General features: G+C 42.5%; 2 protein-coding genes across 16 annotated transcripts in view; one reads left to right on the forward strand and one right to left on the reverse strand.

Annotated features, from left to right (window-relative positions):
- The window catches only part of noctb (nocturnin b), a 15,229-nt gene extending 13,626 nt beyond the window's left edge, over positions 1-1,603 (forward strand). For all 5 annotated transcript variants that reach the window (XM_086142915.1, XM_086142914.1, XM_086142916.1 and 2 more), the window contains 2 exons: positions 315-646; positions 728-1,603. In XM_086142915.1, coding sequence (XP_085999041.1) covers positions 315-646; positions 728-1,240 — 845 coding nt within the window. In that variant the 3' untranslated portion in view covers positions 1,241-1,603. The remainder of the gene's footprint in view (positions 1-314; positions 647-727) is intronic.
- elf2b (E74-like factor 2b (ets domain transcription factor)) overlaps positions 1-20,620 on the reverse strand; it is a 26,925-nt gene extending 6,305 nt beyond the window's left edge. For 2 of the 11 annotated variants that reach the window (XR_015104483.1, XR_015104484.1), the window contains exons 1-11: positions 20,356-20,620; positions 11,350-11,518; positions 11,006-11,243; positions 6,577-6,690; positions 6,191-6,382; positions 5,853-5,939; positions 5,537-5,732; positions 5,069-5,461; positions 4,803-4,980; positions 3,010-4,717; positions 2,671-2,781 (exon numbers count right to left, since the gene is read on the reverse strand). Coding sequence is in view for 3 of the 11 variants with exons in the window: in XM_086142907.1 (XP_085999033.1) it covers positions 4,103-4,717; positions 4,803-4,980; positions 5,069-5,461; positions 5,537-5,732; positions 5,853-5,939; positions 6,191-6,382; positions 6,577-6,690; positions 11,006-11,243; positions 11,350-11,424 (2,088 nt within the window). In the remaining 8 variants the exon portion in view is untranslated. Of the gene's footprint in view, positions 1-2,670; positions 2,782-2,804; positions 4,718-4,802; positions 4,981-5,068; positions 5,462-5,536; positions 5,733-5,852; positions 5,940-6,190; positions 6,383-6,576; positions 6,691-8,785; positions 9,440-11,005; positions 11,244-11,349; positions 11,519-16,505; positions 16,621-20,355 lie in introns of those variants that run through there. The other 9 variants (XR_015104489.1, XR_015104488.1, XR_015104485.1 and 6 more) reach the window with 9 other exon arrangements.

The raw sequence follows: 20,620 nt of genomic DNA on the forward strand, positions 1-20,620 counted from the left end.
TACCTTTCTTTTTTAATTTCCATGACTTCACAGGAAGTAATGAAACATCTTGTGAAAGATGTCAGATTTAGTTGTTAGGAGTTCCTTACGTAACAAGAATTTTTCAAGAATTGACTACCTCATTTTTTTCGAAGAAAGGGGCAAAGCAAATTTACAGATTATTTATGCAATAAATCCTCAATGCCACAAAACGAGTAATATCGTGATCCAGGCTAAAAAATTGGGCAATTCTTATTTCTCGGCTTTGATTTCTGAAAATAAATTCTCTGATTTGATTTGGAAAATGTCCATCTGCTTGCTCTGTCTGCGTGTAGCTCTGGGAGAGGGGCTCGACAGCTTCGTCCGGTGCCCCCTTGAGGCCATCAGCTGGTCCAGAAGGAAGTACCTGATTATAGAGGAGATCCTCACCTATCGTCCTCACATCATATGTCTGCAAGAAGTGGACCACTACTACGACACCCTGCAGCCGGTCCTGGCTGGCCTGGGCTACGGCAGCAGATTCTGCCCCAAACCCTGGTCACCGTGTTTGGATGTGGAGGGCAACAATGGCCCAGATGGCTGTGCGCTCTTCTTCGACCAGTCACGCTTTGACTTCCTGGATGGTGTGAGCATTCGCCTCTCTGCTCTTAGGATTCCAACCAATCAGGTGGGTAGAGTCTGTTCAAGGCCTTTCATACCCGGGCTAGCTTCTCAGACCCGTCTTTAACCGCCTGCTGTTTCCCCCCAGGTTGCCGTGGTGAACGTGCTGCGCTGCCGAAGCTCGGGAAAGTGCCTGTGCGTCGCAACGACCCACCTGAAGGCTCGTTCTGGTTGGGAGTGGCTCCGAAGCACCCAGGGGTCCGACCTCCTGCGGCATCTCCAAAACATAGTCCAGGGACACTCGGCAGCCGACCCCAGCTCCCCCATCCCTTTGCTCATATGCGGGGACTTCAACGCGGTCCCGTCGGAGGAGGTGTACCGCCGGTTCATCACGTCGCCTCTGGGACTGGAATCAGCCTACAAAGTGCTCAGCCAAGATGGTTCGACAGAGCCGCCGTACACAACCTGGAAGATCCGGCCCACCGGGGAATGTTGCTGCACATTGGATTATGTCTGGTACAGCCAGGACTCTCTGAGCGTCAATGGCGTCCTGGAAATGCCGACGGAAGAACAGATCGGGCCCGACAGGCTCCCGTCTTTCAGCTACCCCTCAGACCACCTCTCGCTCGTCTGCGATTTCAGCTTCAAGGAGAAGGAATGAGAGAGTGAGCAAGCGACGAAGCGGCAGGAAGATGGGGACGTCACTCTGGAGAGAGACTGATCGTGGTGGATAAGAACTCCGCCGACAGTCGTTGGACGGGACGGCGGCGATGAAGAGGGGAACCCAAAGCATGGAGGCGGTCGCTGTGACCAGCAGGACGTGTCAGATGAAGCTGCAACAACAGTCTACCTCCCCAAACGCAGACACAATATGTTGTTTGGTTACTGTGGCAGGTTCCTGTCCTGGGTTTTGATGAACAAGTATTTTGCAGCTGATGAGTGAAAGCTGTTGATAGATCAGTCAGATATGAAACCCTGATCAACTGAACATTTAATAAAGTCTTAAAGACATGATGTTTTGCTGTGAATATGTTGTTTATGGCATCTCTCTCCGATCCGCTGTTGGACTTAGACCAAGCTTAAAATTGAAACATAAGACAGATTCATCTCGGTTGCAAAAATATCAGTGACTCAAATGTGTCATATGATAAATATAAAACCACTGAAATCCACACATTTCATTCAAATATTTTTGAGTTTTTTTTTATCACTCAAACTAGCAGTTTCTTCAAGCAAAAGAAAAAAATAAAAGTATTTTACTCATCTTAACCACATGCCCATCACAAACGAGTGTTTAAACATTGAATAAAATGATATACATATGGAAAAAAATATATAGATGTGGTAAGATTTCTTTGCATTGAGTGTTGTTTGCAAGGTTAAACCTGTCACCTGTGAGGGTGATACCAAGTGAATTCAGAAGGTTCACCGCTCCCACCTAGTGGCCAACAATATCAGTGCAACCAGTGAAATCCCTCCAGTGAATTTTGAATGTTTTGGGACACTAATGGTATCAACTCCACTACCACTCCACATTGCAAACAAGGTATAAAATGTGAAAAACCTCGAAGAACAGTACAGTCAGGGTGTGATCAGATTTGAGATGATTAATTCATGCCCTCCCATACATTTAGTATATATTTACAGGTTATTTCTTCCTTCCTCGAACCAGCTTTTTTTTTTCTTCCTAAGGTCAACTGGCGTGCAGCCAGTGAGGCCTCATGAAAAAACAAATACCGGTAATCATGATGTAAATATTTTGATTTGTCCATGGATCTGTTAGAAATGTATATTCTGGAATATTGCAGTAATTTCAACAGTTAAATTGGTTAACTATAATAAACTATGGTTAACTTGCGGTCAAAATTGTGTTGAACACCAGTCTATACCTTTATTTGTTTAGAATACCGATGAATTCATTAGAACACATGAAGGGTGCATAGCACATTTGCTCTCTTGCTGCTGTTAAATGAATCTTGCTCTGGCAAGTGTGTGTGTGTGTGAGGAATGCTGAGGATATAAAGCAAGTGAATAGGGAATGATATACTTAATATTAAAGTAAATCTGACCCCAAAGGTGTCAGTGCCTCACCATCCATGAACCGCACATCACTGGTAATGTCGGTTTCATTTAAACATTTTTTAGCCTTGCGATGAGAAGAATGGCAATTTGTCCAGGATGCATTGTCACACAATCTGAAATCTGAAGAGGGAGAGACCACAAAGTAAAAGTTTCAAATGTCTTTATATTTCAGTAAAATCTACTTTAATACACTTTGAAACAAGAGTACAACAAAATAGAATATACTTCAAATGTTGAATATACAAACAGTTCAGTCTGAACACAAACCTATTTTCCTGCTTCTTAGGTAGAAAAACAAAGGAAATGAATGAGGAGAGCCAAAATGAGAGACTTTCCTCACAAACTGACCTTGAAGTGACCTCAGACACGCAGGGGTGTATTGACACATTATTTAAGCTTAACTTTTTTTGTCCTTTTCCTTTTTTTTTTTTTAGAAGTGAAAATAATTTTATCTGGGATTATATGTACATGTTTCCATTCGAAACCCTGCCCCTTTACCAATATGGCAGTATGCACTGGCTCAAAGTCACGCCTTGTCGAGGCCTCTGTGGAGCCTGCCTGTGTTGGAAAATCAAATAATGGGAAAATGATCAAGATCCTTTAGCCCAAAATAATCTAAAAATTGAAGGCCGGAGAGTAGCTTTTTCTGCATGATTCAAAACCAATTGACACAAGTGAACTAATAATACAGATATCAGTCCCCCTGTTTCGATAATACTGTGCTTGGTACAAGTAATTAAAAAAATAAAACAAATTTCAGGTTACTGTTCAGACAGTACATGAAAAAGACCTTTAAAATTAAAATCTAAGGCTGCTCTGTTGCCATTAGCTCCATAAAGTAGAAATATATACACATACATGATTATTGTGTATGATAGCTTCCCTTGATGGAGCATCTCCACCTTCTATCAGAACGCATGTAGCACCACCCACCTGTGGTCTGCACAGTGATACACGTTTTTTTAAAAAAAGATGCTGGTTTGAATGTTTGTAGAGGCAAAAGACAAGAAAATGTCTTAAGTTCTTAGATCACATTTAGGATAGAAGTCTAAATTATTTGCCTTGCTTTGTAGTGTTTTCGGCATTTTCCAAGGCGCGTCTGTTTTCCTAATTGTCCTCTATGATGGCTGTCGGGTACAAGCTGCGGTTGTAGTAATCGATTGTGACCTACCCCGTTCCCAACAAGTGCCTTTTTGGGTGTGGGTTCCTATGATGCTGCATGCTTTTCGAGCTCTGTTCCTGAATCACTCGAGGAGGTTTCAGTGGTTCTGAGGGAGAGCGGCTCAGTGATAAGCAGCAGCAGGGAAGGTGTAGACTGGTTTACAACCCATCCTTGAACGTTGAGAGTCTGTCCGGCCTCTGCCGCCGATTGTTAGAAGAGTAAAAGTTATTTGAGACATGTACAAATTGACTCTCTTCAGAAAAGAGAGGCGCCCGCATTTCAACACTCGGGCTCTTCAGTCTTTGACACATCGGGCGTTTCCAGTTTGATTACCACCTCGGCGTCCACTGCCTCGGACTGGACAGTTTTGGGGTTTGCTGGGCTCTGCTGGACCGCCACCGCCACTGGAACCTGAACAGCTTGCACCTGAAGACCCGTGGCCTTGAGCTTCTCCACGGTGACCCCGCCACTTCCTGCTCCCCCTATCACCAGCTCCGATCCGCTGATGACTCCGCTGATGATGCGGGGTTGTGCCGTCGCCGCCTGACCAGCCGTCGACACGGTGACCACCCCAGTCCCGCCGCTGACGCTTCCCGGCTGTGAAACCACCAGAGTCTGTTGCTGCGCCTGCGTCGGCACGGTGAGCCTCATCACTTGCGGTCCTGGGGTGACATTGACCGGCGCCAGAGCTCGGACTGTCAGAGGGCTCCCTAGGAGCCCAATGCTGGATGGCGATGACCCGACGGGAGACTTGGTTGCACCTGCGGATGTCTGGAGCTGACACTGGGCTAACTGATGGGCGGGGATTGTGATGATCTTCGCCAGCTGCACCGTGATCTTGTCTCCATTCTCAGCAGTGGCTGGGACCACAGTGGGGATGGTCTGGATTACAACCTGGAACAAAAATCAAATCTTTAAAAAAAAAAAAAAAAGGGGGATCAAAACCAAGGATTTGTCCCTTTTCAAAATAAATACTGACCTTTTGTTGTGAGTTATTGCCTCCAGCAGAGGTACGAACAGGTGAGGTGTTGGAGAGAAGAGTTGTATGGCCAGTGGGCCCTGTTGTTCCTGTGGGCTGCTGCACAGCCACTGTGGAGATCTTCTGTCCGAGAGAAGTTGTCATGACTACCGGTACCTGCATAGCAACACGCACAGTCCTGCAAGCAAGAGGTGTGACAGGAGACTCAGCACGTCCTGTCAACAGCGGGTGTGAAATGAGAACAACCTCCTGTGCAGACCTCTCACCTGGGCCCGGTGGCGTTGGAAATGAGTGCTGAGCGACACTGTTGGGTCTGACTCCCATCCATCGCTGCTGAAACTGACACTATCCTCGGCCCTGCCGCCGCCACTGTCTTGCTACCGGCGGCGACAGGAACGTGCGCCACGCTGGCTCTGTTTCCGGCACGCAGGATGTTGGGCTTCTTGGAAGTTGACAGGTCGGCTGCCTGGAGCAGCATCTCTGAAGGGGGTGGGACACGCTCATAGGATGCGGCGGTCTCTGTGTCCATCAGGTCATCAGTTGTTGGCATTTCTGCCTTATCATCGTCGATAATTACAATATTTTTGGGCATCTCTTTGAACTGGTAAACAAGTCGCTGTCCCTCCACCTTGGCGAGGATGCCACGCTGGTAATAATATCTATGAAATTAACAGACACAAATCTGTTTAGAGATGTCGACAGAATGATCCAATCTCAAATTTCTGGTCTCTCACCTTAGCGCCCGACCCATGGTTTCATAGTTCATGTCCGGCTTGTTCTTGTGTTTGCCCCACAGCTTTGACACGGCTTTGGAGTCGACCAGTTTAAAGATGCCCTTCTCCCTCTGGGTCCACTTGATGTACCTGGGACAAGTATTCTTGTCTTGCAGGAGGTCCAGCAGAAACTCCCATAAGTAGGTGGTGCTTCCTGCTGGAGAGCAATTAGGTTCAGGATACCTTGAGGCACTAATCTGTATCTTTTCACTTTCAGATACCGCATTTCATACACCCTTGGGAAAAGATAAGGGGGGGTAATAAAGGGGGGAGATACCTTTCCCTTCTCTTGGTTTCTTCTTGATGCCCAGGTCAGGGGAGCTGTTTGAAAAGGCTGACTGGTGTGTTTTTGGCTTACGCCCAGCTATAAAAGAAGAGAAAAGTAGGAAGAACTTATGAAATGCCTTTAAGTCATTCAGTAACCTCAGTGATCCCAGGGACCCTCCAGCATACACAAAGAGGTACTGCCCACCAGATGGTGCTGTTTGGTTGCTTCCAGAAAACTATTTAAACTGAATTTTTGGTCCGATGTTTGCCCTTTCCCCTTTGCAGGTTCCCTGTGTGCTGCTAAGGTTGGTTGGGACACAAACATGAATAGGCGGCTGGTTAACCTACCTCTCTTCTTCCTGACTGGCTCATGGTCAGGCTCTGGTTCTGGCTCCTCCAGCAGGGTGACCATCTCCTCATCATCATCCTCCTCGCAGCACTCCTCAGTAGATATCTCCACCTCAGTCTCTGCAATCATGTCAGGCCGCATGGCCGCATGGAGAAAATCTGGGGTCGCAACGTATGAAGGGATGAAAGCTTCTAGAGAGAATGAATATAAAAGGTTTAAGAATGTTTACCTAATTTACAATGCCACATTACTCAAACATAATTTAAAATATATCATTTATAAGCCTCTGATGAAATGAGGTGGCGGGACTGCATTGCTAATGACAGTCCAATATTTTTCTATGTTTTGGGGTTGATAGGATAGTTTTAAAGTTTGTGTAGTTTACCTGGACTGCAGTCTTCTCTGAGGCTGGATGGTGAATCCATGTGCAGTAGAGCCTCTGCAGCCTCAATGGTCTTGTCAGAGCAGTGGACACTGGTGCCATGGACCGAAGCCTCCACTGAAACAGTCATGGAACATTGACTTTAACATTTTGCTACATTCAAAAATATTATTTGCTAGAATGACTATTAGTGAAATATTTTCCCACTGTTTTACCCAACATTTATTCTGTTATGATATTTTTACAACTAAAGAGCACATGAAAACATTCACTAATATTTAGGGTGCAGGATGTGAGTAAGGAGTGTTAAACGGACACGCGAGACATTCTGGGAGGTCAGGTTTAGTCAAATGTCTTCAGCACAAGATTAAACCAAGCTTGAAGTAGTGTGCAGAAATAAGATCGGTCAAAATGTGAAAAGCTAAATGACCTTTTTTGCAGGCATTGCAAAAAGAGAGACAACACAGACAAAAACAATTAAAGTTCTGCCTGTTGTCAGGCAAATGGTACATGCCATATGCAGGGCCCAGAGTGGGAACCCAGGGCACCTGCTGGTGTTGTCACTCACTGGTGGGAAACAAGATCCTGTTACACCCTGCACTGTCCATGTTAGGCTATCTGTCTGAGGCAAAGGCCACTGTGTAGGGGAGACAAGCTGGCTATCTTTAGATTGTCCCACAAATTTGAGCTCCCCTTAAAAACAAACACGACTCATTGGGTAGCCTCCAAACCAGTGCTTAAAGCCTGCTGAGCTGCCCTTGAAACTGGGCAGACATACTCTTGCAGGATCAACGTACAAATGCAGCATGGCTTCAAATATACAACCTAAAACTAGGCGTACCAATATTGTGCGTTGATACATTCAGTATTATTTGAAGAAAAAGAAACAGTGCACTAAAATCTGAATTTAATATCAAATGTGTAAGAGGTAAAAAGAAAAAAAATTACGTCCGCATTTGTGTACCTTAATTTATATCTATTACATTTTATCTTGTACAGGCGCCAAGAAAAGGAGCAAGTCCGACAAAAAGTAGTGCTGCCTTTGACGACTTCCGTGTTTACACTCCTCAACCTTTCCCTCCAGTTCTCTTCGAGGAAGCGCACAAATCCTCTTGCCACTCAACACCCTTCTAAGATCCTATTGGCTGTCAAGGCGGCTGTAAGCCAGCCCCCCGCGGAATCTGACAGGACAGCTATTGTTGTTCTTAAGTAGCCCGTCTGCGATTGGATAATCCACAAGCCAGTCCACGAGGCCCCTCCTTCTCAAATTAACAATGCTTCCGCCATCGAAATAGGACAGAAATACTTTGAAAATGTGAATAAAAGAGAATGGGAACAGCTTAAGTAGTGCAGCAAGCACCATCGATGAAGAGAAACGACCGAGACAAGCGGAAAAAACGGGTGGAAATGTAAAATAACTGGCCGCTGTGGTAGAAATGAAGTATCTCACTTGAACTAACAGTAAGGAAGAAAGCGAGAGAGGCCATCCCACGCTGCGACCGCAGGCTGCACAGCACGACAACGGAAACAATGGGACTCCAATAAGCAAAAACATGTAACGCCAAAAAAAAATAAAATAAAATCAAATGTGTCCGACACACATGAGCATCCCGTAACTGCGACCTTTACGGTCGTTTATTATGAGTTCGGGCAGAGTTCTGTGAGGTGGACAACTAGTTCTCTTTATCCACACTAACGGAACAAAGTCAAGCCACGCGTAGTACATACACCATTAAAAAATATCCATCTAATATTGGTCTCAAATGTGCAAGATTTTATAGTAATGAGTCAATTTTTACCGAGTAAAAATAAACCCACATGTCCCTCCAGTCAGACAGCGTGGCAAAGACGCAGGAAAGACAACATTTTTGCACTTCCTGGTTATGCAGAGCCGATCTGCAACCCGCTGTTCTGCACGACCTCGCGGTGGGAAAACTCTTGTTTTCCCATGCAAGGCATAGTTAGTGCAAACAAATAACTGGTTGTGCAGACTGGCGACTCCTATGATTTATTTTCTATTCTAAATATCATTCGGGATAAACCGTATAGCAACGCCATGCAGGTTGCTACCAAGGTGATCACTTCCTGATTGCCCTCCATTGCTCCACCATAGTACTCGGCGGGGCGAGCGACAGCGGTCTAGGTACTAGACACCGGCTTTTCTTCGATATAGTCCCTGGTTCGCTCATATGAGTAAATAACGATACTTTACCGGCTCTGATGAGTAGATCGAGCTGATTTGCGTGCCCCTCATGCCGTGAAGTCGCCATGTTTTCCCCTTCCTGCAGATCACATTGACTCCTCACCGGTTTGTATGGGAAGCTACTAGCTCGAATCACTCCGCCGCTAATAGGAAATCGCATCGAATTCAAAGAGACGCAATGGCGGCAGAAATGTATTCTTCCGCCGCCGATACAGGAAATCCTTCCGTTGCCCCCCCTTACGTAGTCAAGACGTCAGATAAAGCTACAGTGTGACAATTTATTTCAATAACCCCAGTTATGCACATCTAAACCAACGGGTCGGTAAAGATTTGACTTTCTCTATGTTCAATACAACCAGAAAGGACAAGACACACAGGTCGCCTCGGTCTTTCAAAATGTCAATATATGCCCGATTCTTGTACAATTATTTGACTACTTTCCCTTATAGTACATGTTTTTTTCCCAAAATACGTTTAGAAGACCAGATAAAACAAAGTTTTTGAAAATATGATAATCCAGCATTTTCTGATCTGACCCTATGGTGCCTAAAACACATTTGTGTACATTTTGATTTTTTTTTTTTCCATCTTGCGACCCCCACCTCCTTTGTTTAACTTCTATGAGACAATAACCACCATGAATGTAATGTTACAGTTATTATGAACTCTCTCGGTTTCTGTCTGAAATGTCTGTTAGGGGTTTGGGCTCTTTTAAATAGAGTAGCAGTAACCATAAGTGTTAGTTTAGGTGGCAGTTCTGTTCAACAAGCAAAAAATGCTTATCAATGTGCACTAGGTGGCAGTGTGTAAACACGCTTTGCAGCCTGTCCGCCCACTTCTGCAAGCCTGACAGACTTGTCATTGCTACAGGCGCTTAAAAACTGACAGATAGGCCAACGTGGAAAATATAAACAACAAAAAACAGCTCCCTCTGCACTTGAGTTAAATAAAACAAAGGTGAGTTCAAAATTGTGCAATGCTGCATCTTCGGTCAAAAATTTGCGAGAAAAGGCATCTCAATGTATGAATACATAACTAAAGAAGTACAAATGAAGCAAAGGGTGTAAAGAATAAATGACCAAAGCTAGATTATGGAATTTTTGTGTTGAAACCATCACAATTCTTCTTATATACACTATGTCATTGAAAAAACAAGTCCACAAACTGTATTCACTCATGCTAATGAAGTCTACAATCTTTCAGAGCAGATGGCAAGAATTTAATGACCAAATTTAAAGGAGACAAAATGACTTCAAATGTAAGGCGACATTAAAACTTGGTCTCAAATCTACTTTTCTCAAAAATAAATTGAAGCAGAATGTTCTTTGAGCTACTTTTATCTGGATGAGTTTGTGTTTTTTTTTTCACCCCCTTGATAGTTGCATCAAATGAAACCTCCGTATGGAGTTGTTTTTCCAAAGCTGCAGCATGTCTGAGGTTTTCTTGATGTCAATAGCATTTACAATAGATTTTTATGAGACCATGTTGGAAAGACTTTGGACCATGAGGGGGCTCTTAGACTCTTTTTCCATGAAGAAAACAATGTAAACTAAATCTATCCAGTGCACTTTAGAACTCACACTGTGAATATACACTTGCTGTTTATGTATATAACAGTTTGATAATATACACAGGAACCTCTTTGAATGAAGGCAAATAAAGATATGGGATAAAGAAACAGTTTAATTATCAATTAATTAAAGACTGACAAACAGTTATGAAATTAAAATACAGAAGGTCTGTAGTGAGGAGAAGGCCGGAGATGCCAGTGGTCTATGTAAACATTAAAGAATCTTCACCTTCATAGAATTCATTTATTTAAATGTCAAGAGCTCGCGTCCCATTTAGGAATTTTGATTGTCAGGAGATTATCACCTTGGAGAGAGAACAAGTGCACCCACTGGAAAATGTTGATGTTTCTGCCTTCAGGGCTGTTCCCCATTTGGGATCATAAGGACTTAATAAAGGTTGTCCAAGGACTACCTTGTCCAGGTTATTAAGAAGGGACAGAGACTAACAAATATCTTAATGTAAAAAAATCCATGATCCAGACTTTAATCCAGATCACCAGACATCACAAAACACTGGTACGTGTGCTGTAAAGTGTATGGCTCCTTTGAAAAAAAAAAGGACTCTCAGGAGGGATTTTCTTGTGGCAATCCAAGAGGCTAGTAGTACATTGGGGTGCCGATAAATACAACTTCCGATTAATAGATGTGTAGATCTCACCTGCCTCCCTTTCTGTCTTCACCTCCTGCGGCATCAGGCACACCTCGTCATCACACACCCACACTTGCGCAGAGTAACTCTGCTGCTCAGCGAGGCTGGCGCCAGGCACCTCCTCCACTATCACTGCTGGGTAGTCCTCAGACTCCTCTCTGTCCTGCAGCTCTTTGTAAGCCTCCTCCGCCTCACACTCGCCTTCAACCTCTCCTTCCAGCTCCAGGTCCACAGCACACTCATTCTCCTGCCCAGGGAGAGGAGCAAAAGGATTATCAAAAATTTGTGAACAAAGGGCAAGATGTTTATTTTGTTTTTTGAATAATTCATGTTTTTATATGATTTTAACCCACCTGCTGTGGGTCCTCCTCAGCTGTGACATACTCCACCACCATGCCACCAGTGTCAACCAGCACCACTGAGGTCATGACTCATGCTCCTCACTGATAAGCAATCACTAGCTGTGATTCCCCACAGCCCCTCTGCCGTGTGGTTTCCACCAGGAAGGTGAAAAAGGTTTCCCTGGAAGGAAAAAGAAAAAGAACTGGTGAACAACAAAAAATGGTTTACCACAATCAATCTGCAGTAATTATAGTGTGATCCCGATTTGTCAAGGGCGAGATAACCTTCGTATCCGACTTTAAAACTTTTATTATCCTCCAGTTGAGGGGCTTCTATTGCCTGGGTGAACTCTTTAGTTTTTACTGTGGTGTAGAAGTACTTAAATAGTCTTCAGAATTCTATCAAGCCTCCTAGACCTTCTGAGGTAACCTGCAACAGGATTCACTTCATTTACTGTTTTTACATGAGGGTTGTTTCACTCATGTGCTGTCAGGCTCCATACAACTGGTAAAAGGTCTACATTTGCGTGGATTATTTTCCTACCTGAAATATATTCCCAAGACACATCACAGACATGAATTCCAGTCATTCATTCATATAGAGACTGAAAACCATGCTGTCGAGGGCAACACACGGGTCTGTGTTTTGCTTTCGCTGCAGACGTGTGCTATGAGCTTAGGGATTGATCCACTAACCTACAGATTTATGAGTGACAAGCTGTACCTCCTGAGCAACAGATGTTCCCTAAATATGCCCCAATCGCCAGCGTAAGGAATACAGCCAAATTTCCATAAATACACAGCTACATTTAACAGTGGCAAGCGGTAAGAACAAAATAGACAAGTATATCTGCTCATGATCAACATGGAAACTAAAATGTATCCTGTTACAATATAGCCAAAAGTACCACCTTTTGCCCTACGGTGGTCCAAGTCCTCATTAAGCCATTATGTCATTATGCACTAAGTCATCAGATCACATCTTATTTTGCTTTGGTCATTCCTAAGTGTATCTGCTATGAAAGGCAGAAATGCAATTGTCCGAAGCCAAGTATTTCCTTATCACAGGCTGTGTCCAGTGGAAGATCCGGACAGTGTGGATCGGAGCCATGGTTACAGTCGCTTAGTCCTCAGTTCCTGCTGTGGGGCCAAATAGGATGTGGGACAAAGGGAAGCTCACCACCAATAGGCTGACACACACACACACACACACACACACACACACACACACACACACACACACACACACACACACACACACACACACACACACACACACACACACACACACACACACACACACACACACACACACACACACACACACACAAAATGTATGATGCTATTTATAAAAACATGCGGGCACTTCACCAATTGTGCGGTGTTACTGGATTACTGGAAATTTACTTCACACCTTTAAGTATTTTAAAAGAGCTGACTTGGCTAGTTAACCTCTAGGATTTAATAATGTCCTATACTGATGAATCTAAGTTTTATGTAGCAGCATGCAAACAATGTAGGAGACAATAACAAGCAATCAAAATAAAACCTCTGGAATGTATGACCGAACACTGCTTACTCAAGTAATTAAACACGGTAAATTCTACACCAAGAGATTGCTCAATTACCACACATCTCTTGCAGTACCTCTCTACTACCCTTATATGGATATGATGCAATTGCAGACATGCAAATGGTGTTAATTTACAGCACTAGAGCTTCTACAGTTGGCTAGCCTGTAGATTTTGAGTGACAAAGAAGAAAATTGGGAAAATAGAAGTTCCAGGAAATGTGGCTAACAAGCAGGATGAAATTCAAGTTTTATCTCAGCTCAAATTAGCACCCTACAATCAAATCAAAAGGTAAATTAAAGCTCACTGGGAGAAATGGAGGAATTCTCCTCACGAAAAATAAGAAATTAAGAAATCAAAAGGTAAATTGAAGCTCACTGGGAGAAATGGAGGAATTCTCCTCACGAAAAATAAAAAATTAAGAGATCAATTTCTGACGTTTCACTTTTCTCCTTACGTGCAGGCCTGCCTACCACACAGAATGCCCGAAAAAAATTATATGCTGTGTGCAATGTCCTCTGATCATAGGCAAGTGCATTCTATCATGAGCTGGGGTCATGCCACTTAGTTGGTTAACAATACCAAGAATGCAATACAGACTGTGTGTACACACTTTTGAACATTTGAATGAAAGTTTCCTGTCAGTTGCACCAAGTAAGTCTTGGGGGGGGGAGTCTTCATCAAGACCTGCAATTCCTTGATCAGATCAACTTTCTCCTCTCTCTCAGAATGGAGATCTGAAGCCACTTTTGACTCATGCTGAGCAGCCCCCACAGCTCCTCAAACTCAATTTGTACTATCCACATGGGAACTTTAATGTTCTCAAACTCTTGTTTCAAAAGAGAATTTTTCTCTTCAAAACTGGAGCTCATTGCAAACTGTTCCAGCCGGATAAAATGTTTTTCTTGTAGTTGTTCCAGTTCTTTTTCAAGGACACCTCCTTCATTGAAATCCCATCCTGGAGTGCTTTCATCTTTTGAACCAGCACTTCCTTGATAGTCCTCAGGTTCATAATACGGTCTTCCTTCACTGTTTTCCTCTAAAACCTGATTTCTGTTGCAACTCTCTGCTGAAGGTCTTCAGTCAGCTTTGTTGCATTTTTAAAGCTCTTGGTCATTTCCTGGTATAAAACTGTAACATTCTTGAGCTCTTATTTGAGGACAACATTGTGCTCTGGCCCAGACTGGACCTGGGATGGAAATGCTCCCTTACGAGCCATGTAGTTTGCTTCATGGTGCTCAAAATCATTTAGGGGCATGTGCTCTTTTACCAGACAAACAAACAAACAAAATAAATAAATAAACAAATCAAGGTTTTGAGGGGGTTTCAATGTTAGCACACAATTGCAGTTTCTTGAGCTTTTACTTGGATCTTTTATTTTATGTGGTAAACAGACATCATGTATCTGTTTCTGACAGAACACTTTATCTGTCATTTCCTCTCACTCCATGGTATTCAAAAGCCTTCTTCCCCAAATCTGAGCCTTCAGCTGCAAGACTTCATGTTCAAACACATCACCCTCCATTTCAACCTTAATAACTGTATCAGTCACTGCCTCCATTATTACTTTCTATGTGGTCTAATTGACTGAATGGAGCAAACGCATAATGAATAATCCTCTGATAATGCCACTGAAGTCATGTGCCAGCATTTAAGCTAGATTTTGCAGTAAAGCCAGTAAAAAAAACACTCCCTAACCCACCTCACAAGTTAACAAGGTATAGGGGAATTATTAGAACTGTGGGGAGGGGGGGAGACTATTGATTGATTAACCATTTAGTCAAAAATGCATTAGGTTAACATGTCTGTGATGAAGCATATTTAAAGGGTTATAAATATCACCACCAACACAATAACAGACCTAGGGGCTGTCATTTGTTTTCAGTCCAGGGGAGGCTTAAATCAACATTAAGTAAAGCTTATTTGCCATTATTTTAGTGAGCCTGAAACATTGGACCATTTAAGGTAAGAAATACAGACAGTATGTAAAAAACACATTAAGATGACATTTGCAAAGAGACTTGGGCGATGGGAGAAAAAGTCCATGGGGACTTGTAAGGTGTACAGGTTAGTTTTTTCTTTAATAATAGGACTGCGAAGCAGTGGGCTCTAAGGGGAGACATAATTTTAAGGTGTCATAAATGCAGCTTAATAGATAGAAACTGTTGGAGAACCTCATAGGAGAAGAATTTCAGTAATATGTAATCAGATGTGACATACTGCAGGATTAGTGCAGTTTTCATTAATGCTCATGCAGATACTGCCCCAAATATGTAACTGACAACCTTACTTTTTAATAGCGTGGGAAGAAGGGCTGTGACTGCTCTCCTATCTGCTCTTGACTTGCATTTCTTGATTTGGAATTAGGCAATGGAAGGACCATTTGTCAAAACTTATTAGAGAAAACATTATTCCTAATTCCTGTCATTCAAATAAGGATAGGGATTTGAGGAATTTCTTGCAGGATTATGGATTGTGGGCCTTCTTGGCTTACAATAGAGGAAACGTTTATGAGTAAAATAGTGTTTTCCAATACTTGGGATTTTACACGTTTCAAATAACAGCTGCAAGTCATTCAGATTAATTCTTCTGATTAAAGAAAGTGTTTAAGTAAAACACCTTGCAACCTGCTCTGAATGAATACACCTGCAGTGCAAAAGAAGTAAAGCGGCAAACCCTGTCAGTCACTAAAGGAATTATGGCAATGCAATTGGTCATTCCCAGACATGTTCAAAGACGCAGCTGCATAAAACAATAAACTGCATATTGAGAGAGCAATGAATGTCCTGTGTATTATTGGGTCAGACCGGGTGAGAGGTGGGGGTTGGGGAGCAAACAAGGAATGAACTGAAACATGCACGACTACAGGCACAGTAGCATCCAGACCAAATGCATTTTTTTCTTTTCCTATTACATCAAGTTTGTATCAAAGTCCAAACTGTTACTCGGTATACTGTGTGAACCCCTAAATAAGATGCAACATTCATTAAGCAGTGTATTTTATGGACGAGTCAATAACACTCAGAATAAGTAGTAGTAAAAAAACACCACAGAAAAGTCTGACGAGAACAAGTCTTTCAAGTTAGGCTCGTAGGTCCTATTGATTTAGCGAAGTAGTAAAGAACCTGCTGAACGACTGAAAAGACAGTGCTGCAACATCCTTTCTGTTAAACCAAAAATACGTCAGAAGGCTTCATTTAGACTCGACAAGCAGGGCACTAGATATTCACTTACATTATATCCTATGAAAACAATGCATTTAAGAGACCAAAAGACAGTGGGGGTTTTGCACCTCCCTTTTGCACACTCTTACAGCTAGCTGCTATGTTGCAATCACTATTCCATGAAAATCAACTATCAATGAATTGGTGTCACTTTCATTTCATGAAACATTTTTCCCAGCTCTAAATAACCATAATGAGAGCAGATTAGCTTGATTACTTTACATAAATTATATTATAGTGAAAAGAGAATCAGTCAATGTCTCTAGATAGAACAAAGTCTTTTAAGGAGGCCAACTTTCACCAAGATATCAAAGTGAACACAACATCGTGACTAGAGAAGAGGAACTGAACACAAGCTGTCATCTTGACTTACTTACGGGGCCAGGACTTGTTCGGCATCCCTCTCTCTCTGACTCTCCCAACATTTCTCCTACCGACATCCATCCATCCATCTCCTCCCTCTGCCTCTGCTGTCTGCCTGTTCCCTGGGTGAAGAAACCTCTGAAAGCAACTCAGCACTTCTCAAAACCCTGCCCTGATCACATGACAAGGGTGGAACGAACACACACACACACTCAGTCACATGATTTTTCAACAACAGAGTTTTTGTTCCAAGCAGCTGGGGCTGTTGGTAGATACAACGCCCTGCTTGTGCCCTGCCCTCTACTCATTCGCGCACACACACACATACGACAACCAGTAAATACAAGGCAAGAGTGACCTCAGGATCAACTGGACATCCACCCAGCCCATCAGCCCATAGACACTTACACCACCCATGTTCATCAGTGTACTTTGTATTTATTTAAACACACACACACAAACACAGAAAGACAGACAGACAGACAGACAGACACACACACACCTTGGGTATTCACCTAAGAAGCCCTATTTCTTCTTTGAGGTTTTGTGATTGTGTACCATTTCTGTTCTTTTAAATCCTAACTTCTCTATGCGTTGAAAAGGGAAAAAAAATGATTTAACTGGTATAAACTAACACTGTGTTGGACAACAAGAAAACTGGACTCTTCAGATCTATTTATTTCACTGCCCTGAAGTAAAGCCACTTTTACACCACTGGAACACCACTGCGAGATAAAGAACTCCATATGTACTATTTTGCAATTCAATGCTCATGCTTATACAAATTGTCATGGAAATTTCAAGGAAACAACTTTAAATTCTTAAAAGTAGCATCTAAATAGGGCCTGCTTCCATTAATGACTGAAGGGAAAGGGAAAAACCAGGCAAGCATAGTTTGGTAAGAAGATGGTGATACAAGGCTATGTTCAGAAATACAGGAATGGCTGTAATAGCAGACAAAGTAAAGGTTGCAAATATGAATGGAAAGATGGACTCAACAGACTGAGCCTCTGAGAGGGATTTGAAAGATAATTCTTCAGCCATTTCTTTAAGTGCCTTGTGAATATCTAGGATGGGGGTTACAGCAGAAGCAGATTATCAGAGATGTGAAAATATAAGAGGGACTGGTACCAGGTACATCCCTGACCCCTCTCTTAAAATTTGAAATTTACAGAATGTGCATAACTAGTGACTCACTGCGTCCCGATTAGGAATGAAGTGATGTTACAAAATAAAGCATGCTGGTGCTAGCTCATCAGGCTATAAGACCTCCCTTAGACAGGTCACAGGGGCTGTCACAACATGAACAATACTGTTGAATAGCTGAATGATACACAGGGAGCCAAAAGATTTTTAACACTTTTCTGTGTTTTCCATGTAAAACAAGATGCCACCAGTCAATATAGGCTTTTAAGATTTTTTGGTAGGGAGAGGGAAGTTAGCTTTTTTTAGCAATTTTTAAGTAATTGTTTACGGACTTTTTAAAAGGTCACTCATGACATCTTCACATGATATAGACTAAAACTTCAGTCAATGTGATCCAAAATGAGCAGACCATTTATAAATTGGCAAAGAAATAGTCAGAGAACAACATCTAATCTCAGACAGTATGATCATTGACCACATTTTCCTTCAAAAATGTATATTAGAGAATAAATGCCAGACCCCGCTCAAAACCTAATCTATAATCCAGCAACAGTTGAACATTATTCAACATCAAATTCAACCAAAGTTAAAAAAATTAAAAGCCCGATTAAACCCTCAGTGTAAAAACTCAACGCTCCCATTACAACATGTACTCTAGTGGTCTGAATGGCATTGGAAAAAGATGTGATAAGGAATCCTATATTTGTGCAAACACAATACTATACATGAAGCATGACATGGCGTGCGCACACTGTACATCACCTGCTTCAATATAAGTTATTGATGCTATTGCCATACATGTCTTTGCTGCTTTAGTGATCGTCATCAGTTTCCTTTTTTAAAGTTTATTGATAGTTTTGTAGTGTATTGAAAAAATGATTGTGATCATCATCATCAAATTACCAGGATTAAGTTGCAGACGCAGCAGACTATGATGCATAATTGATGGCAAGAATAGCCCCTCTAGTGTTTCATTTGAAATAACAAAACATAAAGCTGGTTTATCTATGTGGGTTTGTACAAAAACGCTATGTCTGGAGTATATGACTGACTTGACAAACTCTACACTGGTCCCTCATTTGATAATATTAAAATAAATAAACCAGAGCCACAGTTAACTCTATTGGGTTACTTGATCAAGAGTTCCTTAATGCCAGCAAGATTATCTAGCCTTTAAACATGCTTTCATAATTGATACTCTTGGTTGTTCTGCCATATGGTGCTTCTGAACCAGAAAAACATTGAAATTTCGACCACATTTACTGTGGTATGGGATTGGTCGAAATAGGAAGGAGGCGGGTTTATTGTACACCCCACCTTAGAGTTGTCATGTGTTCTCAAGGTGCTTGAAATTGAACTGTAGAAATTAAAATACAACATTCTATTGATTCTTAGCTATCAAGTGCCTATTGCCAATACAAACAGTTTGTTTCTTTGTTCCAGCCATAGAATGAGGTACATTTTAGATTTAACACAATTCAGTACATACCCAATGTTACTGTGGCCTATGTACAAATCCACTTTTTCCTAATTATTAAGTCACTGCATTTCTTTCTCTCTTCTCTAGAAGCCTTGGGTAATTTACCATTCCCGCATTTAAATGACAGCAGAAAAGAGCACAGTTCAACCGTTACCTCAGTCTTAGTTTGCAGGATGTACTGGTAAAGCCAAAGGCAAGCTGGTCAATCATTTACCAGAAATCATTTACTATAAAGTAGCCACTTCAGTACATGTCTCTAAGATTCCAGGCCTTTGACTTCCTCACATTTCATATCAGTTCTTTACAAAGTACAAGCAATTCTTCAGGAATTCCAGTGCTTCAGTTAAAATTCCACAAGCATGTGAAATTACACTATGTTCAGTCGACACAGGTTGAATCTGAAAAACTTGTGAACAAAGGCAAACCTGTCACATACAGTACACATACATAACACAACACGCTAATGACAAAGAGATAATTAGAGAGATAGGATATCATATATCGTCTCTATAGATTTGTTAATGGCTACAAATACTTTCAGTTTCAGTTTCCCCAAAAAAATACTTAAGGTGCGATACTCTCTTAGACACATGGATGGCGAGCCTCTGTGAATAAAAAAAGACTACGCACACTGTCATATCTGGGAAATTACTTCAAATGTTCCGCAACACAGCGGAGAAAATAAACAAGCACCACCACCACCTGTTAGCACGCATGAAGGCATCCCCGTGCTGAAACGGACAGGCAAAGCGGTTGGATCCACAATGAAAGTTGGTGGAGAGGACAACCTTCTGCGTACACCAACACAGCTGGATGACCGACTATTATCATTACTTACAAATTGTGAGCCACTGACAGACAACAGGATTATGTCGGGCATGTTTAACGAGCGCCGGGGGAGGTGGAGGGCACTGTTGCATGGCAGCGTCCCCCGTCAAGGTAGCTAACCATCAATGAATTATTGTCTCATTTGTATAGAGACATTTCAGGGAAGTGAGCCGCGAAAGAGAAGTTGAAATTATAAATATATAGCACTGGGATAATAAATGGGGGGTTAAAAAGCCGTCGCGTTTGAGCGACGACAGAGTCGAACCGTAAATTGAATATTGACATTAACTTGGCTAACGTTAGCTAGCAAGGTTTAGCCTTCGGACAACAACAAGCTGACAAGCGAAGACTATTAATCACGTGATTGGCAACCCCCCCTCGGCCGAGGTCACGGCAGCTCGCTTACCGTCGAATCCTTCTGATGTCCTCTTCGCCTTTTCCCCCGAATGAATTAGTTTCCAGAGAACTCGAGCGGTCACCGGTCAGCTAATGAGTTTGTTAAGTGACATCTAGTAACCTCTCTTCCACTCAGGTCCCGCCGAGACGAACCAAACGACCACAGCGGTCCAAGAGCAAGAGGCCGGTGCGACTGAGTCGCTTCGCCCTGTGTAGAGAGCGGGACCGGCGGCCGTCCGGAGGGGACCGATGGACCGCTTCTGTTAACGGAACTC

Source organism: Fistularia commersonii, chromosome 35, assembly GCF_037954325.1.
Source record: "Fistularia commersonii isolate RoL2024-O1a breed Wild chromosome 35, RoL_Fcom_v1.0, whole genome shotgun sequence".
NCBI lineage: Eukaryota > Metazoa > Chordata > Actinopteri > Syngnathiformes > Fistulariidae > Fistularia > Fistularia commersonii.